The 20,408-nt window shown below is 39.4% G+C and overlaps 1 protein-coding gene across 1 annotated transcript in view; it reads left to right on the top strand.

Annotated features, from left to right (window-relative positions):
• LOC139700721 (O-acyltransferase like protein-like) overlaps positions 1-20,408 on the top strand; it is an 82,079-nt gene that overhangs the window by 27,199 nt on the left and 34,472 nt on the right. Inside the window, exon 5 of the mRNA XM_071599170.1 lies at positions 3,006-3,166. Coding sequence (XP_071455271.1) covers positions 3,006-3,166 — 161 coding nt within the window. The remainder of the gene's footprint in view (positions 1-3,005; positions 3,167-20,408) is intronic.

The raw sequence follows: 20,408 nt of genomic DNA, 5'->3' as shown, positions 1-20,408 counted from the left end.
TCTGGTGTGCATTCATTGATATTTCACATTTTAGTACCCTTCAAGTCACTGCTATGGTGTGTGGCAGGGGCTCCGAATTCCGGAAGGCAGCGAGAAGACGCAAAAGCGACGTGTTTTGATTTTCTCTTTTCCAGTTATTTTTTCCTCTGTAAATATCCATTCTTTCTTAAGATCTGCACAGGTATACACATATAGGCATAGGCTGCGATTTCCTTACTTCCAAAAGAAGAGGAAAGACAACGGACGGATAAGTCCCGGATTTCAAGGCAGACAGGCAGGCGCCGTCAAGCCACGTGGAAGGTAAAGCGGCGACAGTCGTCACGAATAGACCAGTCCATCCAGCTAACTGCATTATAGGGGCGCTTTCAAGTTGTAGAGGAAGGCCGTTGATCTCCTTGATTGCCACAAGGAGGGAAAAACAGCAGGTGGGGCCGCTGGTGACACATCCCTATCTTATGCTCGCCAATACGTTATCTGTACGTTTACGTACAAATATTACACAGTTATAAATATATACCAGCTCACTCAATCATAGGAACTTAACTCCAAGAGCATTAAATACTCCACTTTGGGAAAATTATCTCGCGACTGTCGTCCAACAGTGAGGGCACCTACAAGTACATGGTCGTAAAAAAAGTATCGGGAAAAGTTTCGGAAAAAGAGATTTATCTCAGATATTGCCATTGAAAATTCTTCAATTAGTACATCCCTTGAGCGTCTACATACACACTTTTACCAGCGGCTTTCCCATGACTCGAAGGCTCCCTAGTAGGCGGATTCCGGAAGGCCCATTAGGGTACGCGTGCGAGCTTCTTTGATGGCACTTAGGGTCCCATGGTGGTATTCTTTTGAAGGAGAATATCACCTTTGGGAATGTTAAATAGTCTGCTGGTGCAAAGTCATGACTGTAGGTTGGGGAATCGTCGCGATGCCGTTGCAGAAGGTCTTCGCAAGCAGACACTCGACTCTGCTTTTGGTCGTCAGTCGAAACCTTCGGGATGAGTTTAGCGCAGATCTTTCGCATCGTCAATTTTCAGAGATAATGATTTGCACTGTCATCTAATCTATGCCAATACGAACTGCGATAATGCGCGAATTTAACAGTTGATAGTTTGAATTCAGCACTTCACTCAAATGTTAGGAAAAAATTCAAACCGATATTTTTTTACAAAACTTGTGCATGGCCAACTAAAAGTCTTAAAATCGATCGAACGCTCAACTACTAAAGATGCAAAAATCATAAAGCTTACATACAAATCTGATCAGACAGTCATCAATAAATAAAGAAAAGGGAGTGAGGAAAAGGGGCACATGAGTCCCGTAAAAATTCCATAAAAATCGGATTTTTGTGCTAAATGCACCTGCGGTTATTGCAGGAAAAATTCCATTTTTCTAATAGAAAATTGCCTGTGGTCTTTCTCAGACTCACGGAGGACATCAGAATTCTCTGTTATTCTTACTAACAACAAGGAAAGATAGAACGGTAAGCAATAAATTCCTTGCCGTTTTGCTACATCAACAACCCATTCTTTATATAGACGTTTTAAAAAGGTTTCGGTAACGTACCGCACAGGAACCTACTCACAAACCTAGAAGCATATGTCATGCATGAAAATATCCGGGGTTGCATTAAAGACTTTTTGAATGGTCGGCTACAAAGAGTAAATCATAGATGGAGTTAGCTCAAATGCTGAAGAAGTTGCTTCATGTGCTCTCCAGGAAAGTGTTATCGGACCTCTCTTTTATTCCAGCTTTACGTTAATGACATTGACTCCGTTGTCACCAGTAATATACGTCTATTTGCCGGCGATGCAGTGATATCCGCTTGATACACTTGCGACCTCTCCTGAATAAAACAAATACGGGGAATATGTGGACAAGTTGACAAAAAATTATAATTTATTAGCAATTTACTAAGTAAAAGCGATGAATAATTTGAGGAAAAATGTTCTTCACAGACTATGTATTCTCAAAAGTGTTCTTCACAGACTACAAATGTACTTTCACAGACTCTGCTGCAAGCACGTGGGATCCTTGTGAAGTTAGAATAATTACGGAACTGGGTCGCATGCAGCGAAGAGGAGCCAGATTTGTAAAACGCTGTATGATTAACTTTGTAGCGTATCCATAATTAATGGAGGTACTAGGCTGTGAATTGAGCAATAGTTAAATTACAGATTAAATCTCTAGCATACAATGGAATGGTGTCACTTAAGCAGTGATGTTGTAAATATATTACTATCACCCCCTTCGTACAACCGTAGGAGAAATCATGATAGTGAACTAAGAGCGATTAAGAGTAAAACGGATAGATTTTAGATGTCGTTTCGCCGATGAAAGATGAAGGATCAGAAAAACATTGTTCGAGCGAAGTAGGGTCAAAATTAGTCTTGAGGGAAATTGCGTGAACGCTCGCCATTTCCTTGTCGAACACACCTTAAGTTTCTGCGAATCCACACAATTGAGGGGTGTATCCTAACCCAAATGGTAGCCAGCAAGATGTTATGGCGTCAAAGTGGTTTTCTAATTGGGAAGAGTCTACATTGGACAAAGCTGTCTCTGCCCATAACGTATGTGCCTTTGCCCAACTGTCATCTTGTAATAAACTCTAAGGAACTCCTGAATATCGTTCAAATATCATTTGTTTTTCTGCGATTTCGAATGGAGACTAAACGAGAAAAATCCTAATTAAAATCTGGTCGGTTCCTAAATATCATCATTGGACACTATGACTAATACCTCGAACCACTGTACTTCCATACTAGTACTAACATTGCATCAATTCCGAGCAGTTTGCGACTTTTCTATGAGCTCCTGTTGCACTTTCCCGTCCTACGCCGCACGTAATCAAGAACGGCATTAAGGCCGCCGTCGCACGCTCTCAACGGTCTAGCTAGCCTTCGGTAGCAGTAACTCTTTTCAGCATCTCGTTTGAATGAATTTAAATTTGTTGTCGTCGTATGGAGCGCGACCTTTGCTCTCTGGCTTCTTCTTCTTCCCTCCAGGGCAATCGGCAAGTCCCCTATATGCTGACGCTGCATGGCGACCTCGTGGTGGACACCTTCTTCGCCGTGGGGGCCTTCCTCCTCGCCTACACGACCCTCAAAGAATGGGAGGCGGGGAAAGGCGCCGGGCTGGGCGTCGCATTCTTCCTCCGATACATCCGGTAAGACCAAATCGGAACACTCCCATTCGCCGGGGAACATTGGGACTCGGACACGAATACAGTATGCCTCGAAATCGAGGGCTTCGTTTCCATCAAGCGATCACTATTGTGGGGTTAACCTGAAAGTCGCCCAAAAGAATCACACTTCGCTGACCCTAGTGACCCCTGGACACTGTTGTCTCCTCCTACCCCAACCCAGAGGTCACGGGTTGATTGGGTACTTGAATTTGCCTTTATTGCTACTTTATTGATTTAAAAATTCTAGTTAAAACCAAAAATACTGTATGTGTGTAAATCCTATAGCCATTACTGTTTCTGCAAGAAAAACATCATATCGATACTTCGATTAACTTGGTGTCCATCAAATAAGTTCAATTGGCTCGAGGGCTTTAATGAAACGAAGATGGTATGAACTACTCACTTTAAAGTGTCAATCCTAAAGCCAATATATAAAAACTCTACACGGATAGTTATGTTAACTAGGTGACCTTTACATTGCTGATGGTCACCTTTTGACCAAAACGTTGTCGGTCAACTAGTTTTCCAAAATATCCCCATTTTTTCTTAAAAAATCAATATTGGCTCTACAGGATGCGTTCCGAAAGTAATGAAATTGATAATGATGCTTTGGCTATGACCCCATAATGATGTGCAACCACATACAAGGTGTTTACATGGTATTTTGGAGACTCGGAGTTATAGCTGAGTTTTAATATTCAGACGCTCATTCCCCGTACCATATTAGATGTATACACTGCCATAAGACATCTACTGCTGGCAGCACATCCCCAGAGCCCAACATAGGAACCTAATCTAAAGTCTCCAGCCACTTGCGATCGAGGCCATAATATTGCCTCGATCGCAAGTACGTATGTAAGAGTACGTACTTGTAGTAAGTAAGATCCATCGGTTAGATTGAGCTCCGAGGAGTATTACTCTGTGATATCCCTTTATAAATTTGAAGTTTGAACATGCTTCAGAAGATATCATTGGTGAAAATGAAATATTTAAAAATATTATCATAAGATAAAAGAGGCACCTCATCCAGCCGCACTGCTGCTAAACTAGTACAAAAGTTGACGGAATGCGAAGATGGATGTTTCTTTCCGTTGTAACCAAAAGAAGAAAAACGAGGCTTCAGGCAAGAATGGCGTGCTGAAAACTCATATCATATGCCGTGAACCATGGCAAATAATGTTTTCTGCAACCGAGACATAATTGTAAGCCTGATAAGAATTAATCTGCCTCGCCATCTCTACAAGGCCAATCGAACTACTCAAGGTTTTCCAAATATTTTTTAGGGAAGAAAACGATTTTTGCTCTTGCTTCGCTCAGGTAGCAGGCCTGAATTTATTTTTATCAATGAGGAAGAAGTTTTAAAAATAATTTTAAATCAAAACGAAGGTCGCGTTCGAAGAGAGTGGAGTATTATCCAATGACGCCGGGGCCAGACTAAATCAGGTGCGCAAATCCGGCGACGCCTGCGTACAGGGTGCATTCCGAAGGTAATGCAATCCCATTTCCCGCGCTGCTCCTATATCAGTCGGGGCGGGACCAAAGCGCATGAAGCAGGTGGAAAAAACGCTAAGCTTTGTCGCGAAGCCGGTTTTAGAGCTCTCCATGCGATTAAACCGGCAGGACGTCAGTTATCTTAAACCTCTGTGCGCCGAACGTGTCACGAGAGAAATGGAATCGACGATCGAGAAACGTTACGCGATTAAGGGATTAATGGTTGAGCGATTAAGGGAAGGGATCCCTCTAGGATTGACACATTACAGCCACTAGTTCAAATCATTGTTTTAACAAAAATACGGTTTTCAAATTAATGCTAAATAAATAAATTAAACCAAAGGCAAAAAAATCATAAACACTTCAGGATCCAAATGGTCAATGAAAGATGAAAATTTGCTTTCGGCGTAATCAAACTGATGTCCTTAGAGCACCCCGATCAACCAAAGCGGCCTCATTTTCAGGGTGACAGATCCCTGTATTAAACCGCGGGTGGCCAATGAAATAGATTGGGCTTAATGCGAGAAATACATATGCTCTGGGAAAGAACTGAAAGTCACTTCCTTCATGTCTCAGATCTGTCACGGCATCGAGTGGCTTAATCTATACTGGTTGTTTTGTACATTTTTAGAAACATTTGCACTAAAAATATCATTTCAAAGATATCTTCTGAAAAATGGCATTAACATGAGCATGTGTTTTATAAAAATTCTAGTATTGAGCCTATGATAAATTTACAAGTGTATATTTTTACCCTTGTAAATGTTTGATGCAGATATGACTGGGATTAATAGCCACGATCATTCGTTAATTCCTTTCAACACATTTCCAGCTCTGGGAGGAATAGATAACATATTCTGCTCTGAATTTTCCCTCGTGGATGCCTTGTTTCCCTCATCCCGCCGACAAAATTTAAAGATAAAATACCATCGAATAATGCACAATAATGAAAATCTATCGCAACAGTTTCATTTTTTTTATTCTTTCCCCAGATAAAATATTTCCCTTCTCCTCACTGCTGCACATATTCGGCCGACTTTTTATATCAGTACGTAATACAAGTTTTCCTTGTTTCAAAGCAAATACTTGCGTGTTTATTGACCGATTTTAGATACAATTCATACTTGATGGGATCCTTCCTCAAGAATGTCAGATGAAGTTTTCGTTTTCTAATTTCATATGACGAACAGTTGAATCCCAGATATTTGATAAACATTTGAAAAGGAATGCATTGCTCAAATTGGTTGTAATATTATTTACCTCGCTTTCTTGGAGGCTAATTTTACAATTCCCTACCCTCGCCATCACCATTAGGTGCACTTTCATCGTCATAGACATTTATTTTAAGTGCTACCGATACCTAATTTATTGCTTCCATTTCCACCATATTTACAACAATGTTACTCGATACTCCTGAGTTCTCAAGCGAGTAAATGGTATTGACGTGGTCGGTAAACGAAATGGGGTTTTTATTGATTCATAATTTAAAGGAAAGAAAAAATCAGCGAGATAGAGATATGCATTAACATGCTAGAGTTTCCATAACTTTGCTTTGTGGTACGTTATGGTATTCGGGATGCAAAAATACAAATATTTTTATTCATTACGCTCAATTGTCTATTCCTCAAATTGTAATTTTTACGAGCAGATTTTTTTATTTCTTCGATATCAAAATAATAGGAGTATGATTGATTTCTTAAAACTGTCTTAATTGAGCAACAGATCTTCCTCTCTTTAGAGTAATCCTATCCCATTTGACCTCCCAATTAATTAAATTAGTAAGAACAAGTCACTGCGCCACCGCGCAATTACAACTTGTAGTGACAATAATGTTAACGCATGGTTAAGATCCTCCGTAGGTTGTAACATGAAACAGATGTAGGTGTAAGGTGGTGTGTAATGTAAGCTGATTGGTTTCCCAGTATAATTTTAAGAACTGAGGGTTGCAAAGTTAATAAATTGTAGCAAATATCGGTACTTGATCACATTTATGCCACCTGAAAGTCGATGAAATTATAATGACATGTTTTATTATTAGCCATCAGAGTTGTAGGAAATCATTTAAATCTCTAACACTAAATATTGCCTGGAATGAAGTGCGAGGGTAGTTAGGAAGGTTGTCGGAATCACCACCAGATGCCAGCGCTAGCGCAATGAGTTTCCCGCTTAGTAATAGGTACTCTTTATGAGTAAACACGTGACGCGTCAGTGCTTTGAGAAGATATCTATGCTGTGGACGCCTCTGTTGTCATTACCGTGAGCTGATTTGTGCAGATGGAAATAATTGAGATTTACGTAGTGATCAAGGAAATGTATGAAAGCGAAGGAAATTTATGCCGACTTTCAGAACACTCTGAAGGACCCTGCTCCTTCAAAGCTAACTGTTGCCAAGTGGACAAACGAGTCCAAGTTTGGTCAGGAGAGCTTAGATGATGACCGGACAAAATTTGCTTGGTTTTTGGTGAAAAAAATTATTATAATGAATCAAAATAGATTTGTCGGTCAAAATTGCCACTGCACAGGAAACCATTGCAAGAGTGCATAAAATGGTCGTGGAGGAACGCCCCATTAAAGTGCGCAAAATTGCTTAAACTGTCGACCCGTCGACCTGAAGACGCCGGATGAAACTTCGGTGAAACTGTTGTCGGCTTCAAACAACAACGCGGTGAAAACCCGGACATGCAGAATTCTTCAAGCCACCGCCGCGAAAATCTACGCAGCCATAAAGAAAGACTATATTTAAAAATAAAAATGATTCACTGAGGTACGTAAGTCGTTGATTTCTATGCCATTCCGAGAACTTTTCGAGCTACCCTAGTGTATTGCGATACAAGTACGTTAAAAAGTATATGCACAGTTAATTGTTGATAAATGAACTCTCTAGGAAAATATACTTCCCTTAAATACTATTTGAAAACCAAAAAATTTAAAGTCTAAGTCCAGTTCAAAAAACATATATTGAATGATTATAAGGCAATCTCAAAGTTGTTAGCTATGAATAGAGGTCACTACATCCTAAGTCAAAACTCAAATTCAATGAGCAAGTCCCATTTTTACAGCAGCAGTCTACCGAGTGAGGGTGCGGGTAGGCTTTTGATGGATCACAATACAACACACTACTTTGCTTCTAACAACAACGACGTTAAGTACCATGTACCACATATTACGATAACTCACTTTTTAGGATTGCATACTTCATACCCCACTCGGTTCTACCTTAAACTTTTATGCTTGTACTCCATTTCCCTCCTTTCACATCAATATGCACTCTCATCCCAAACAGAATCCTCTTGCCACCCAGTATCTCTTGCATCCACTTGTCCTGCCTTCTTCAAAATTATCCCTAAACACGTCTATCTTCAACACCTATTTCGCTATATCTCCGTAAAGTCTCCATATCCTCGCACAGCGTAAATATTTTCTTCACGCTATTGATTTTTCGCCCGATTTTATTATTGGCATTAAATTACATAGTACTCTGCAAACCACCGCCAGGGTGTGAAATGGGGTGATAACACAACCAGACTACTTTTGACCCAAAATAGCTTTCCCCCAAGCGCGGTCGTAGAACGTCATTCCGATCGTGGAATTATCGTGGTACTAATTTCTGCACATCGACAGCCTAGACTTTTCCTGACGTGCCAAAAGATTCTCAATTACAATAGCAGTCTTATAGCAATATGAAATAAATTACTGAAAAGAAAAAACCACCGGGAAGATCGGGCTGAAATTTGAAGTTCCATTAGAACATTGAAACTCATTCAAGATGAGAATACTTCTTCATTTTAGGAAATAGATTTCAAATGAATGAATAGTCTTCTTTTATAATTTGCGTTTCAATTTGAAGTGATTCCGTGCATGAATTCTGGGAGATGAAATGTCTGAAAAAAATTCGTGAAATGCTGTTAGCATTATTCGCTTTTACACGTAGTTTCTGGAACATATTCCATCCAATTTTCTATCCCCGGCAAACAAAAACATTTTAAACATTAAATTATCCTCAGTTATTTCATTATTATTCATTACATATTACCGAGTACCTATTCTTGTACATAGTACCCAGTAAACCTACCGCTAGGGTATGAGTCATGGGGTGACATCAAAACCAGACTACCTTTGACACAAAATATATTACCCTCCTCGCGTGGTCGGTGAACGTTATTTTATGCCCATTCCTACTATTTTGTGGGAAAAATGACGTCTTGAATCTATCTGTTTTAGAATTAAGCTCTCTAGCATTATTTATATTATCTCTCCTACCGTCATACAATTGGGCTAATAGTCAATTTTCAACATTATCGCTAGAGAGACATACTCGCACTCCAATTCATCCAAGAGCTTCACCTTTTATTTAATCTTCGCTCCGGGAGTGATTCCCAGCCTAGCTACTCTAGCACTTCTGATACGCTCTTAAGTTTATCATGACAACGTTTTAAAAATCTAGCTCCTCTACGCTGCTCACGATCCAATTTGGCAATCAATCCAATTTCGTAAGGATCCCTTATACTTTCAGCATAATCTAAATAAGTCCCACCCAGCGGCAGATAACATTTCTCATTGACTTTCCAACTCATCCAATCTCATAGACTCTTAATTTTTGTCAGCTCCTGAACATGTTCTTCAGTTTTGCGTTCTTTATTCTCTCCAATCCTGTGTTAGCTTCCTCCCGTCCATATTTGTAACCATATCTTCAATAATTCATGACTTTGTGAGTTTTTTATATTATTTATAGTATTATTTTCACATTCCGTTCTCTTAAAAGATTGGAATGGAAAATTTCCTCGGCTTAGTGAATTCTAAAAAGAAGAATTAATTTGATTGTAAAGGTAGATAGCGATTTAAATTTGGAAAGTGTATCAAAAATTGATGTGAAATGTTAATTATAACGTAAATCAATGAAAGCCCGTAATAACCGCGTCACACATGCGGAAAAGATAGCGGAAAACGAGTTTATCCCGCTATGAAGAATATTTTATATTATTTGCTGATTCACCAGGTGAGGTCATTCCCGACGGTGACGGGATAGTGGCGGTAAAGTGCTCTTCTCGCCCAGAAGTACAGAGCAGTTACCTAGGGAGGTCACCAACAGCTACGATAATTTATGCCATTGAAGATAAGATAGTTTGCAAGGATAGGAAGAAGATAATTTTGCCAGGCATAGGATACTTGTATTCAGAGAAAAAAGGAATGGTGGAGAGAAACTCGGTGTCGGCATTAGCAACCCCTTAACGAAACGCGCCAAGGGGTCCTCAATTTAATCTACCTTCCAATGGACAGCATATTCTTTCTCATGAAAATCCAACTGGGATCGAGATACTAATGAAAAATATTGCCACCCCCAAAAATCGAACCCACTTCCTCGGGGGGGGGGGGGGGGTAGCGAGTATACAAGGCACCACAAGCAAGTCCACAAACATCTTACATCAGACTAACTGGGATTTTCAGGCAGCAAAGAGCGATCTCTTTAGATAAAGGAAATTTATCTAAAGAGACTGATATAAAAGAAACCGATATCATTTACAAATTCAATGTAAATAGTGATTTTCTAAAAGTACTATGAATTCGCTATATAGTCATCTCGTATGTTAGTAAAAGATTAAAAAGTAATATTGCATCACTCTGTAATCATATGTTCAAGGCATCTAAAATTGCATAATTAAAACGTGTTATGTATTTCCTCACCAAGCGTGAATCATCCACAAAATTACTGGCAGTAATCAAAGAGAAGAGCGGTTTGATAGACGATGGAAAAAACCCACCCAATAGTAAGCCGAACGGTATGAACAGTTCAGAGGTCAATTTCTATCTCTGTGTGTCCCTGGGAAGACTTGATGCCCAGAAAATAATCTCTCAGGTTGAGTGAAGCTACTCATCGGACAACCACGCACCATTCATAATGCATGCCACTAAATTACTATGTTATGAGTGGTAATTGGATGACATGTACCTATTCTATATGTGAAAACACTAGGCCTAGAGCAACTCTTATATTTGCTGCATAATTTATCCTATTCCAAAAAGCTGTGCACACCTCGCTAGAAGCTAATTCGTTATTGGACGCGTATTTGAGATGCCATCAAGCATCTGGTCTCTGCCAAATTATACTCTAATGCTAGGTGTGTTCAATGAATTACGATATTTCTAGTTTTTTGGAAAGAATTTTAATCATTCATATATTTATTATTCCTTTCATTTATTTTTATATTTTATAAGAAATCATGTTGCACTACATCGAACACTTTTTACTACGAGATATCACCAAATTCCCGTTATTTTCAACATACCTTGTGTATCTACGTGCTCTTAAATCACCTGTAATATGAGCAAAGCACGGCCACTTAAATAGCGTCTTTAACAGAGCACATCCTCCGAAGAGCACGACCGCATTGCTGGAAAATATAACCGTAAAATGATGCTCAGCATTTAACTCTCTCGGGCGTAGTTGACCCTCTCTCTCTCTCTCTCTCCGGTCTCTCAACAGAGTGAGGACGTCATTTCTGTCTCGGCTAAATTCCCTTTCATACCAACCCCATAATTTAACAAAATATAATTTTGATCCGTTCATTTTAGCACTCGTTGTTCAGTAGTTTAATTGATATCGCACATGATTGCTCACTGATTCTAAGATAGGCGTTTCTAGTCTGACGCTCTCAGATTTTGCCAAAACTTCCGAAGGTGCGTATTCTAGAATATAAAAAGTTCATCCGATGCCGTTATTTATATGAACAGCCTTCCTCAAATCAATGAACTTAGACGCCTGCCTAACTTACCACCCTGATGAAATATTCATTAAGCAGCTCTTTCATAAATTAAACGACTAAATCCTATTCAGCTCACTGAAACCAGTAAATGATCTCTCCACCCGTAAAACTTGCTTCTCACGAAAATTCCGGTCCAACCCTCATTTACATAATATCTCCAATGGGCAAAGGTTCCTGCATTGTGATCATGAACACGAGAGGCCATGGCGCGGAAGACATCCCTCTACTGTGTGATGCTTCCTTCTATTAACCATTTCCCGCTATCCCAATCTTGATATTCAATATATCGGTAATATCAGCGGTGGCCAACCTTGCTTACCATGCGCCAATTTTTTCACCGATGAGTTCAGATGCAGCATGTAGCCCAAGCCAGTTTTTTACCTTCGGCGTTGTAAATCTTAACTTTTTTACGTTTGGGGTGATTAAATAGGGGTAGCATCTGCTTAGCCTTGAGGAATTACTCAATCATGCAATTAAATTAATTAATTTACGCCATTTCAAAAGACACGTGTTTATTGAGTCTACCAATCAAACTACGCGACAGCAATTCCTGGAAGTATCCTGGATCCTTCATCAGATAGATGTCGCGGAAGACTTAGGAGCAACATATTTACTAAATAGAAGTTTACTAAATAAATATAGTCCTGGAATATGGTTTATAACAGCGGTGGCCCTTTTAAATAAAAGTATGATTATTGGCATATTCAATATTTTTATATGAATGAATTACATGAAAAACAATATTTGTTGCGACACAAAAACATTGCTTGCCTTTTATTGAGCCTTTTGCGCCTGCCTCAATTCCACCAGTTTTTTCATGTCTGGTATTAATTATTCCTGAAAGCAGCAGAGAGAGAGAGAGTTCTTCATATTAGAGTCGATCGTTCGCAACCTTGTTTTACTTTTAATCAATACATGGATAAAAATTCTTGTATACATCTGCATGTCGTTCCAAAGGGGCCTATAAAACATTTTGTATATAAACTTAGCTCTGGGGAATGTTCACTGGATGAATACCAGAAATTAATGATATCACAAGCTTTTAGATCTGATTAAAGCTAGAAAAATTTCATTTTCAGGAATAAATTTGTTTTTAAATCAATCAGTTACATTTGTATGTTACTATGCATCTGTGTTAAGGTTCGTTCACTAAGTGAAAATGGGTTTATAAAAGCGAGTCTTCTTGTTTAGTAAAATTATGAAAATGATTTTCAAATGACTCGTGCAATATCTTGATTTTTTCAATATACTTAGTTAAACTGCTCTTATCCGCAGCATGTTTAATCGGCTCTTTCTATAGTAGAAATTGCTTAAAATCCTTATTTTCTAACTGGGAGATGAATATTTTCAATTCCATTTTAAATGAACTGATGCCGTTTAATGAGTTAGGAAATAATTTATTCTTGTCTTATAGTTTTAAATATAGACGATTGTGATTACTAGTAACATCAATTAAAAATGCCTAATCAAATAGCCAATTATTGTCAAGCAATAGGATTATTTCATTGGGTTTCATTTTCCTGTTTCAATTATTAGAAACTGCATATGTCAATTTCCAAAATCTACTTCGAACCAGACCTCTTGAAAGCTAGCGCACTTCACAATGAAGGATAAGGTAACCATATTCCAAATTTAACAATTCACAGTATTCTATGACTTCTCGTCTGTTTAATGCTCTTGCTCCAATTCCATTCACAACTGCCAACATATCGTACATGTAGGTGAATTCTTCTCGGGTCTTCCACCGGGTCAATGGCTCCATAGCTGCCGACGTTTCGATTCCCGACTCGGTCATCGCCATCAACGTCGGCAGCTATACAGCCATTGACCCGGTGGAAGACCCGAGAAGAATTCACCCAACTAATACGCCGGGAAAGCACCAGATCTTTCATTATCGTACATGTAACTTGCTGCATATTTAAAGTTTTCCCCCACAGTGCCACTTTGTTATGCAGTGATATTTCAGTTTAGGATGTTTTAAAACATTTCCAAGCGAAGTTGTAGAGCCATTGACTCCCCTATTATTGATGGCGCACCGTCAGTACACACACTGATAAGATGGCTATAAACTAATTTTAGATCATTTAGGCATTATTTCACCTTTTCAAATATATCTGATCCTCTTGTTTTACCATGCAATGACTCCAGACTGGCAAGTTCTTCAAAGATATTAAAATTATCATTTCCTATTTAAAAAATGTTTACCTTGGCAACATCACATTTACTCCTTGTTAAATCCAAATCTAAAGAAAATAAAGCACAAGAATGGACAAGGTCTTCCAGTTGCTGAGATACGTCCTCAGAGAGCTCCTCGACACGTCTCGTAACTGTCTGCCTTGAAAATGCAATTCCGTCCGCATTCCTTTCAAACATTTTATTATCAGGATGGCGTGCAAATATTTAGAGACAAGGCTGAACAATTTCTTCTCCTTCAGAAAAAGGTTTCTTTTTTCACCAATGCTAAAGAAATTTTATTTGATCCTTCTGTCATCGCCAATTCTTCACTACATTAACAAATATATTGTCTTTTTCTAATTTTTTCTTTTTTACTGGTTATATATTATTTTCGTAACTCAAACCCAAGAGCAAGCTTCATTTTTTCTTCTATATTAGTCTGATGCTGCGTTTTTAAGCTCATCTCTTGCATTATGTGAAAGGGTACTTTCACAAACAATGCAAAACGATTTTCCAGATGAAGTTGCGATGAATATCTCGTTTTTGGCTTCTTTAGCTTTTTTATTTTGCGCTGTAATTTATCAAAGGAATTTAAGCATAGTAAAGTATAAAACCAAAAAAAGGGAAAAACAACAAACAGATCACAAGCACGAAAGTCGTATGAATACACAGAATATGAATTATGTGCACTTTAAATTCCATGTCCGCCTCAGGAAAAAGTAGTGGCGCCCTCCTGTGACAAGCGAAATATATATTTAATCTTGGTTCTGTCATTCAATCACTCTCAATACAAAAACCACGCTAGTACACTAAAAGAAAACACTGCTTTAAACTCCACGCCACCACGACGGCTCACTCAGAACTGACTGTCGGTATCGAACGCTCGTCGCTCATTCGCTTCAAACACATGATGTGTTGCTAGTGCGCGGTGTTTGAAGTCGTTTGAGCAGGAATGCGCAATGGCCACATCGATACAGATATTTGTACGTTCGTAAACCCGCCGTAGCATCCCACAAGTTCCATTCTAAGGTTCACACACCGAGGAGTTGAACATTACCGAAGGCTGTACCATTTGAACTAAAAAAAAGTAAGCAGGCGCAAGGATGCGATGCGCCACTTGCAATCATCCAATGCGTCTCGTTTGCGCATGCGCCACGGTTTGACCACCCCTGGCTTATATCATCACTCCTCGAAACACGCGACTAAAAAGAAGGGCTAGAATAATCAGATATTGCTATTCATTCTTTCCTAAATCATGTAGTTACCATATTTTTACTGCAAAAAGAACAAATACAGAGAATCCCATTCCGAGTAATCCTATCTAAACGTAACTTAACTTTTGAAAATAGATTACTAGAATTATCAGATAAAGTTTTAGCTCATTCTAATAAAAAATTCAATAGGTATTTATTGGAAATTTCCTCGGAATATATCCAAGTTTGATTTTTTACTTTTCTTTAAATTTGGTAGCAGCATTTATTATTTCAGCGTTTGTCAGCTAATGCAGAATTTACTTTTGCCGTAAAAATATTTTGTGAGTCTAATATTGAATTCTTGGTACATCTACATTTACATCATATCTAGCAAGCCGTGTGGCGGAGGGTGACATTCATACGTCACCACCCGTGAAAGAGAAAAAAACACATTCAAAACCAATATATCCATACAAACCTGCACCCACAGAGGCGTATCAATGCGAAAACCTTCTCAACTCACACGCATGCAAATACTTAAGTATATCATCAACCAACATACACATGCACATACAAATTCGGTAAAATTCTATCCAACAACGTGGAAATTAGAATTGAAAGTCAAGAGGGGGAACTCTGCTACGACATGGACATGAAACTTATAGCCTGCGCCCCCAAAGACACAGACAAGTGGGGAATGTGACGCACTGCAGCAGGCAGACAGTGTAGGCGTGCCCCGCACGGAGAGAGACGCGGGATGGGAGGAGAAACTTGAAAATAAACAAAGTAGGGTAAGGAATACTGTAACGGGCACTTCATTTATTAAATGACAGTCCCAGTTGGTCGTACAGGAAGGCATTTGGCAACCAAACACACGAGATTAGTTAAAATGCATTTGAGTAAAACTAATTATTCCTTAGATGCTGTGGGTGGCAAAAGGGTAGAAAATGGTCAATTCATTAAAGGAATATTATTTGACCTTCTCTTTGGGAAATATACACCATATATATAGGTCTAAACTAATACTTTATGCTCAATTCATAGATATTGTCCATTTAAACTTCCATCAAATGTGTTCCATTGAAATGTAATTATTAATTTCCTGCCAAATCAAATGCAACGTGATGGCCTTCCCATTACTTCGTGCGGATAATTGCACCAACAGATGGAATCGCGTGACATTTGAAAAGCAAACAGGCTGATTTCACTCCAAAACAACCATGAACAGACATGACCATAGGCGCGTTCATTTTTTCCTTTCCTCTTCCCATTCCGTTTCGTTAATTCGAATGGTGACGTGTGTCAAAATATTCACGCAAAAATTCATTAAATAACAAATGCTCAATAACTTTTCTTTTCCATTTCGTTTTACCTTCAAAATTAATTTCCCAAAGACCTTGAATGAATTTTATTTGCAAGTTTCCTGATTTAAAAGTTTAATGGTATTATCGGTTAGCGTTTTCAACGAATGTAGATACAATATTTTAGCTCCATTAATGAGGATATTTTAAGCGAAGTCTTTTAGGTGCTTTTGGATTTCCTCAGTTTCTTGATTCACGCCGCCTTCACTTGGAGGGCCTTTCTTCGTTATTTAAAGAGCACTGTAGATCAGACCTCCTGCCGAGGGGGTGAGTGAGCCGCCTCATCATCAACCGAGATTTCCACCCGGTTGGTCCCCTCTGACCAGGGGCCACAGCCTCGCGCCTCCCTTCCCAATCGCCCCTCGGCGCTGGAGTTACTGGTACCTTTTGGTCTTTGGTCCCGTCGCACCTCTGCAGGTTCTCTCAAGGCCAGAATTAAGAATTTCAGCGATCAAAAATGAAAAATCAAAATATATCAAACCTGTTCCACGGACTGATGAACGGATTTACGACCTCAGTTCAACTATTTTTTTGAACTACACGGTTTCTTTGTGAATTTCTTTTCGTTAATAATTGAATTAGTGTTTAGATATTGCCAGGCTGATGGACTTGTAAAATTCATTCATACCACAAATCCTTACTATGACTTTTAGGATACTATGAAGATTTCAATGTCCCATAGGCTTTCGCAAAAATCCTGAGTCGTGTTTGCCTCGAAGAATCAAAACAGTAGAGCTGAAAACACACTCGAGGGCTGTACTCCTTGCAATATCGTCCGTGATGAACGGTCGGCAAAATATGGCCCTGTGGTATCCTCGGGTATGTGAATCTTCAAAATTTATATTTTCAATGAATTCAATTGAAAATAAAGTTTTCGTTTGGAAGTCAATTCCAACCAAACCAAGATCGTGATGTCATTTGAAACGAGTTAGAATTGGTGACAGACTTTCCTTTACGCCGCCGGTTTCGTTCAATTTTTTTATTCCTGATATTTTTAATTGTCGTGGATTTAATGGCCACTTACAAAATTATCCCACATAAAATAATGCAACAGTTTTGCTGGTTGTTCATGGTCTTCCATTTCCTGGGGAACGGTATGAGCGGTCGTGTAAAACCTTGAACGATATTCCTGGTAACGATTTGAATGGTTGAAGTCCGTCGGAGTATCAAATCTCCTCGCAAGGCCTTTTTTAAGGGAAATTGTTGCACGAAGCCACGAAACGATTGAATGTTATCAGCGCGTTCTAGAAAAAAACGTGAAAAAGCACATGTAATCCTTGGTTGTCATTTCCACCCAGGAGAAAATAATTAAATGCATGCATCACGATATAGTGGATTCGCAGAACACTGAATGCCCAAAAAAAAAAGAAATTTTCCAATGCATAAAATAATGTATTGCGACTTATCGTTCGACCCTTACATTAAAATCATATTATGATCATTTAATTTAAGTGAAACTTGAGTCGCAATAAATTATTTACTTCAGTGTGAATTTGCATTTTTTTGTCCATTCAGCATTTAAGTGCAAAATTAAATTTGTGGATCTAAATTTAATCCATTACTTTCTTAAGATGAAGTTTTCTCCACTTTTCGTTCAGCCCGAAGTTTGGCTGAATGTAAAAGACTTGATAGCAAAAACGATGGTGAGTAAAATCTTTCACGGCATTCCCGACTCTGGCTGCAGGTTTTTTTGACGCATTAGCATTTGCCGCTCCGTCTCCATTGTAAAGGACCCTGAATTGGCTCTCGCATCAATCGCTTTCTCCATAGTGAGATGGAGGCGTCAAAATGCGATCTTATTTTCCCCTTTTTTAAAAAAGTACTACAAAACCCACCAACTTCGGAGGGTATTTCGTTGAATCATGCCATTTAATCAGTGTATAATTTATGAAACACTAACAATAGTGCAATTTCTGCCTGAAGGAGCATTTTATTGCTTGAATACATATTTAAATACCTAAAAAAACTGAGACAGCCAACCGTGGCATATAGGATTCTCCAAAGGAAGCCAAGCCAATTTCAGACAGATCGGGATCTCCTCGGCGCATACCGATTTCTCGAGTTCTGCTGCCGAGGGCGCCGGCTTTTCATATCCTTCTTTAGAGAAAGGGGTATGTGCTGATCCCCGACGCCACCCCGAGGGGGGAGGAGTTCGCGAGGAGTGCTGTTTTCGAAATCCAATCCAGCAGCCGGGGACGGTGTCGCCTCTCCATCCGACGCTCTCCTCGGACACCCCGCTGAGAACTCCGAGCGGCGACATTGAGCGATAGTCCTCTTCACTTCTGGACGATTACCATTTCTTCGGACGGCAGGCCGATCTCGCGGTTTCCCAGCTCGTGAGAAAGTGCTCGAGGGGAAGGGCGGCCCTGATGAGGAATGTTAGCGGGATCCCAGCGGCCAGGGGGAGCTGATTTAACGCCTTTCTACGTACTCCCTCCCGCCTTAGGGCCTTTCAAAGAGAGAGATTTTGGCCAGATCGCCCTGCGGCCTTCCTCCAGGGTCGCGTCCTTGAGGGGCCGTGTTCAGGGGTGGCAGGGAGATGTGGTCCGTCCGGAGATTTCTGACCATTGATAGCAAAAATATGTAATGAACCGAAAATTAAGAGAACAAAGTACATAAAATAGTAACTTGTCAAATGTGATCTTTTTGGCGCTCATGACAGCAGTAACGAAAGAGAGAAAACATATAACCCTGAACTATAGCAAATATTTCCATTTTATGAATGCATATTGATAGTAAAAATTGCCAATTAAGCTTTCCGTCTTCTCGGTTAATTACATCTTAAAGATGCGTTACGCTTACTTTTTCTTATGAAAAGTGAATATGAATAAATTAAATTCAAATAATGGAAAATGAAATGCAAGAAACAAAACACACTCTTCAGTAAAAAATGAGCACGTACAAATCATATAAAGCGTGATGCGATTAAACCTTTGAGAGTATTCAGCTTATACAAACAGTTAAGTGAGGCATGAATTATAAGCTAGTGAACTGCTTTCCAAAAATGAACAATTATTCCAATCACTATTCCTGAAAACCTCACATCAGAAAAATTCCAAAGAAACTGCGGGAGATGCCGCAACAGTAACTTTTAACGGAGTCATCCGCTAATGTGCATTTCAAATGCAACAATTTCAGAGTGTAAAAATCATTCGCCTTGACTGGGACCCGAACCCAGATCCCTCAATATCCGGTCGAGTGCTTTAGCCACTTAAGCTACCGAGGCGTCCTCTTAAACTCTGAAATTTTTGGGGCTTTTAAAGGAACTAGATGTTATGACGAAATACCGTACATACAATGTCACATGCATTCGTAGTCGTGCGCGAGGCGCCACAGTCCACGAGGTTAAAGCCAACTTTAAACACTTATGGTGTATTCCCTTTGACAAATTCCAAAGAAACTGCGGGAGATGCCGCAACAGTAACTTTTAACGGAGTCATCCGCTAATGTGCATTTCAAATGCAACAATTTCAGAGTGTAAAAATCATTCGCCTTGACTGGGACCAGTCAAGGCGAATGATTTTTACACTCTGAAATTGTTGCACTCACATCAGAATATTAGTAGAGCTTCTTCAATGCGCCGCGTAATTTGGAACGTAATTGTATACTCTTACGAGGAGTGTTCAATATACTATAACTGGAATTTGAGATATTCGAAAGAATTTTAATTTTAGTTATATTGTAGGCGAAGGAAGAGATGGTGATGAGGGGGAGACTGCGGTTTATGCGCTAAGAATGACCGTGGGGGAGGAAGCAATTGAGTTCTGTATGAGACAGGTGTTAGTCATCACCAACGCTGGGTTTATACACCACCAAAAGCGTAGGTGGAATATGGAAAGTGTCAGGTACCTCAGAAAAGTATAAGTTAGATTATGTTCTGGTTATGCATATAATTAGGAACAGTGAGATCAATTCTCACGGGTTCCCGGGAGTGGATGCGGAAACTGACAATTTCGATGTTATGAAGTGAAGCGCCCGTTTCAAAAAGATAAGGCAGGGGTGGCGGGTTAGGAAATGGAATGTTGTAGCATGAAATGGATTGAAAAAGAAGGAGTATCAGCAGGTGGCAGAGAAACTCATAAATGAGGGCTAAGAGCTGCGTACTGCCGAAGAAAAATGAGAAGGTATCAAGAAAGGGTCATCGAAGGCCGCTAAAGACACTATAGGAATCGTTAATGGGAAAAGGACTCGGAAACCATGGATCACGGAAAAGATGATTACAAACAGGGATGAGAGAAGAAAA

The sequence above is a fragment of the Hetaerina americana genome, unplaced genomic scaffold (genome assembly GCF_022747635.1).
Source record: "Hetaerina americana unplaced genomic scaffold, ioHetAmer1.1.p SCAF_107, whole genome shotgun sequence".
NCBI classification, from domain to species: domain Eukaryota; kingdom Metazoa; phylum Arthropoda; class Insecta; order Odonata; family Calopterygidae; genus Hetaerina; species Hetaerina americana.
The sequence above is the reverse complement of the archived record's forward strand: the minus strand, read 5'-3'. Positions and strand labels throughout refer to the sequence as shown.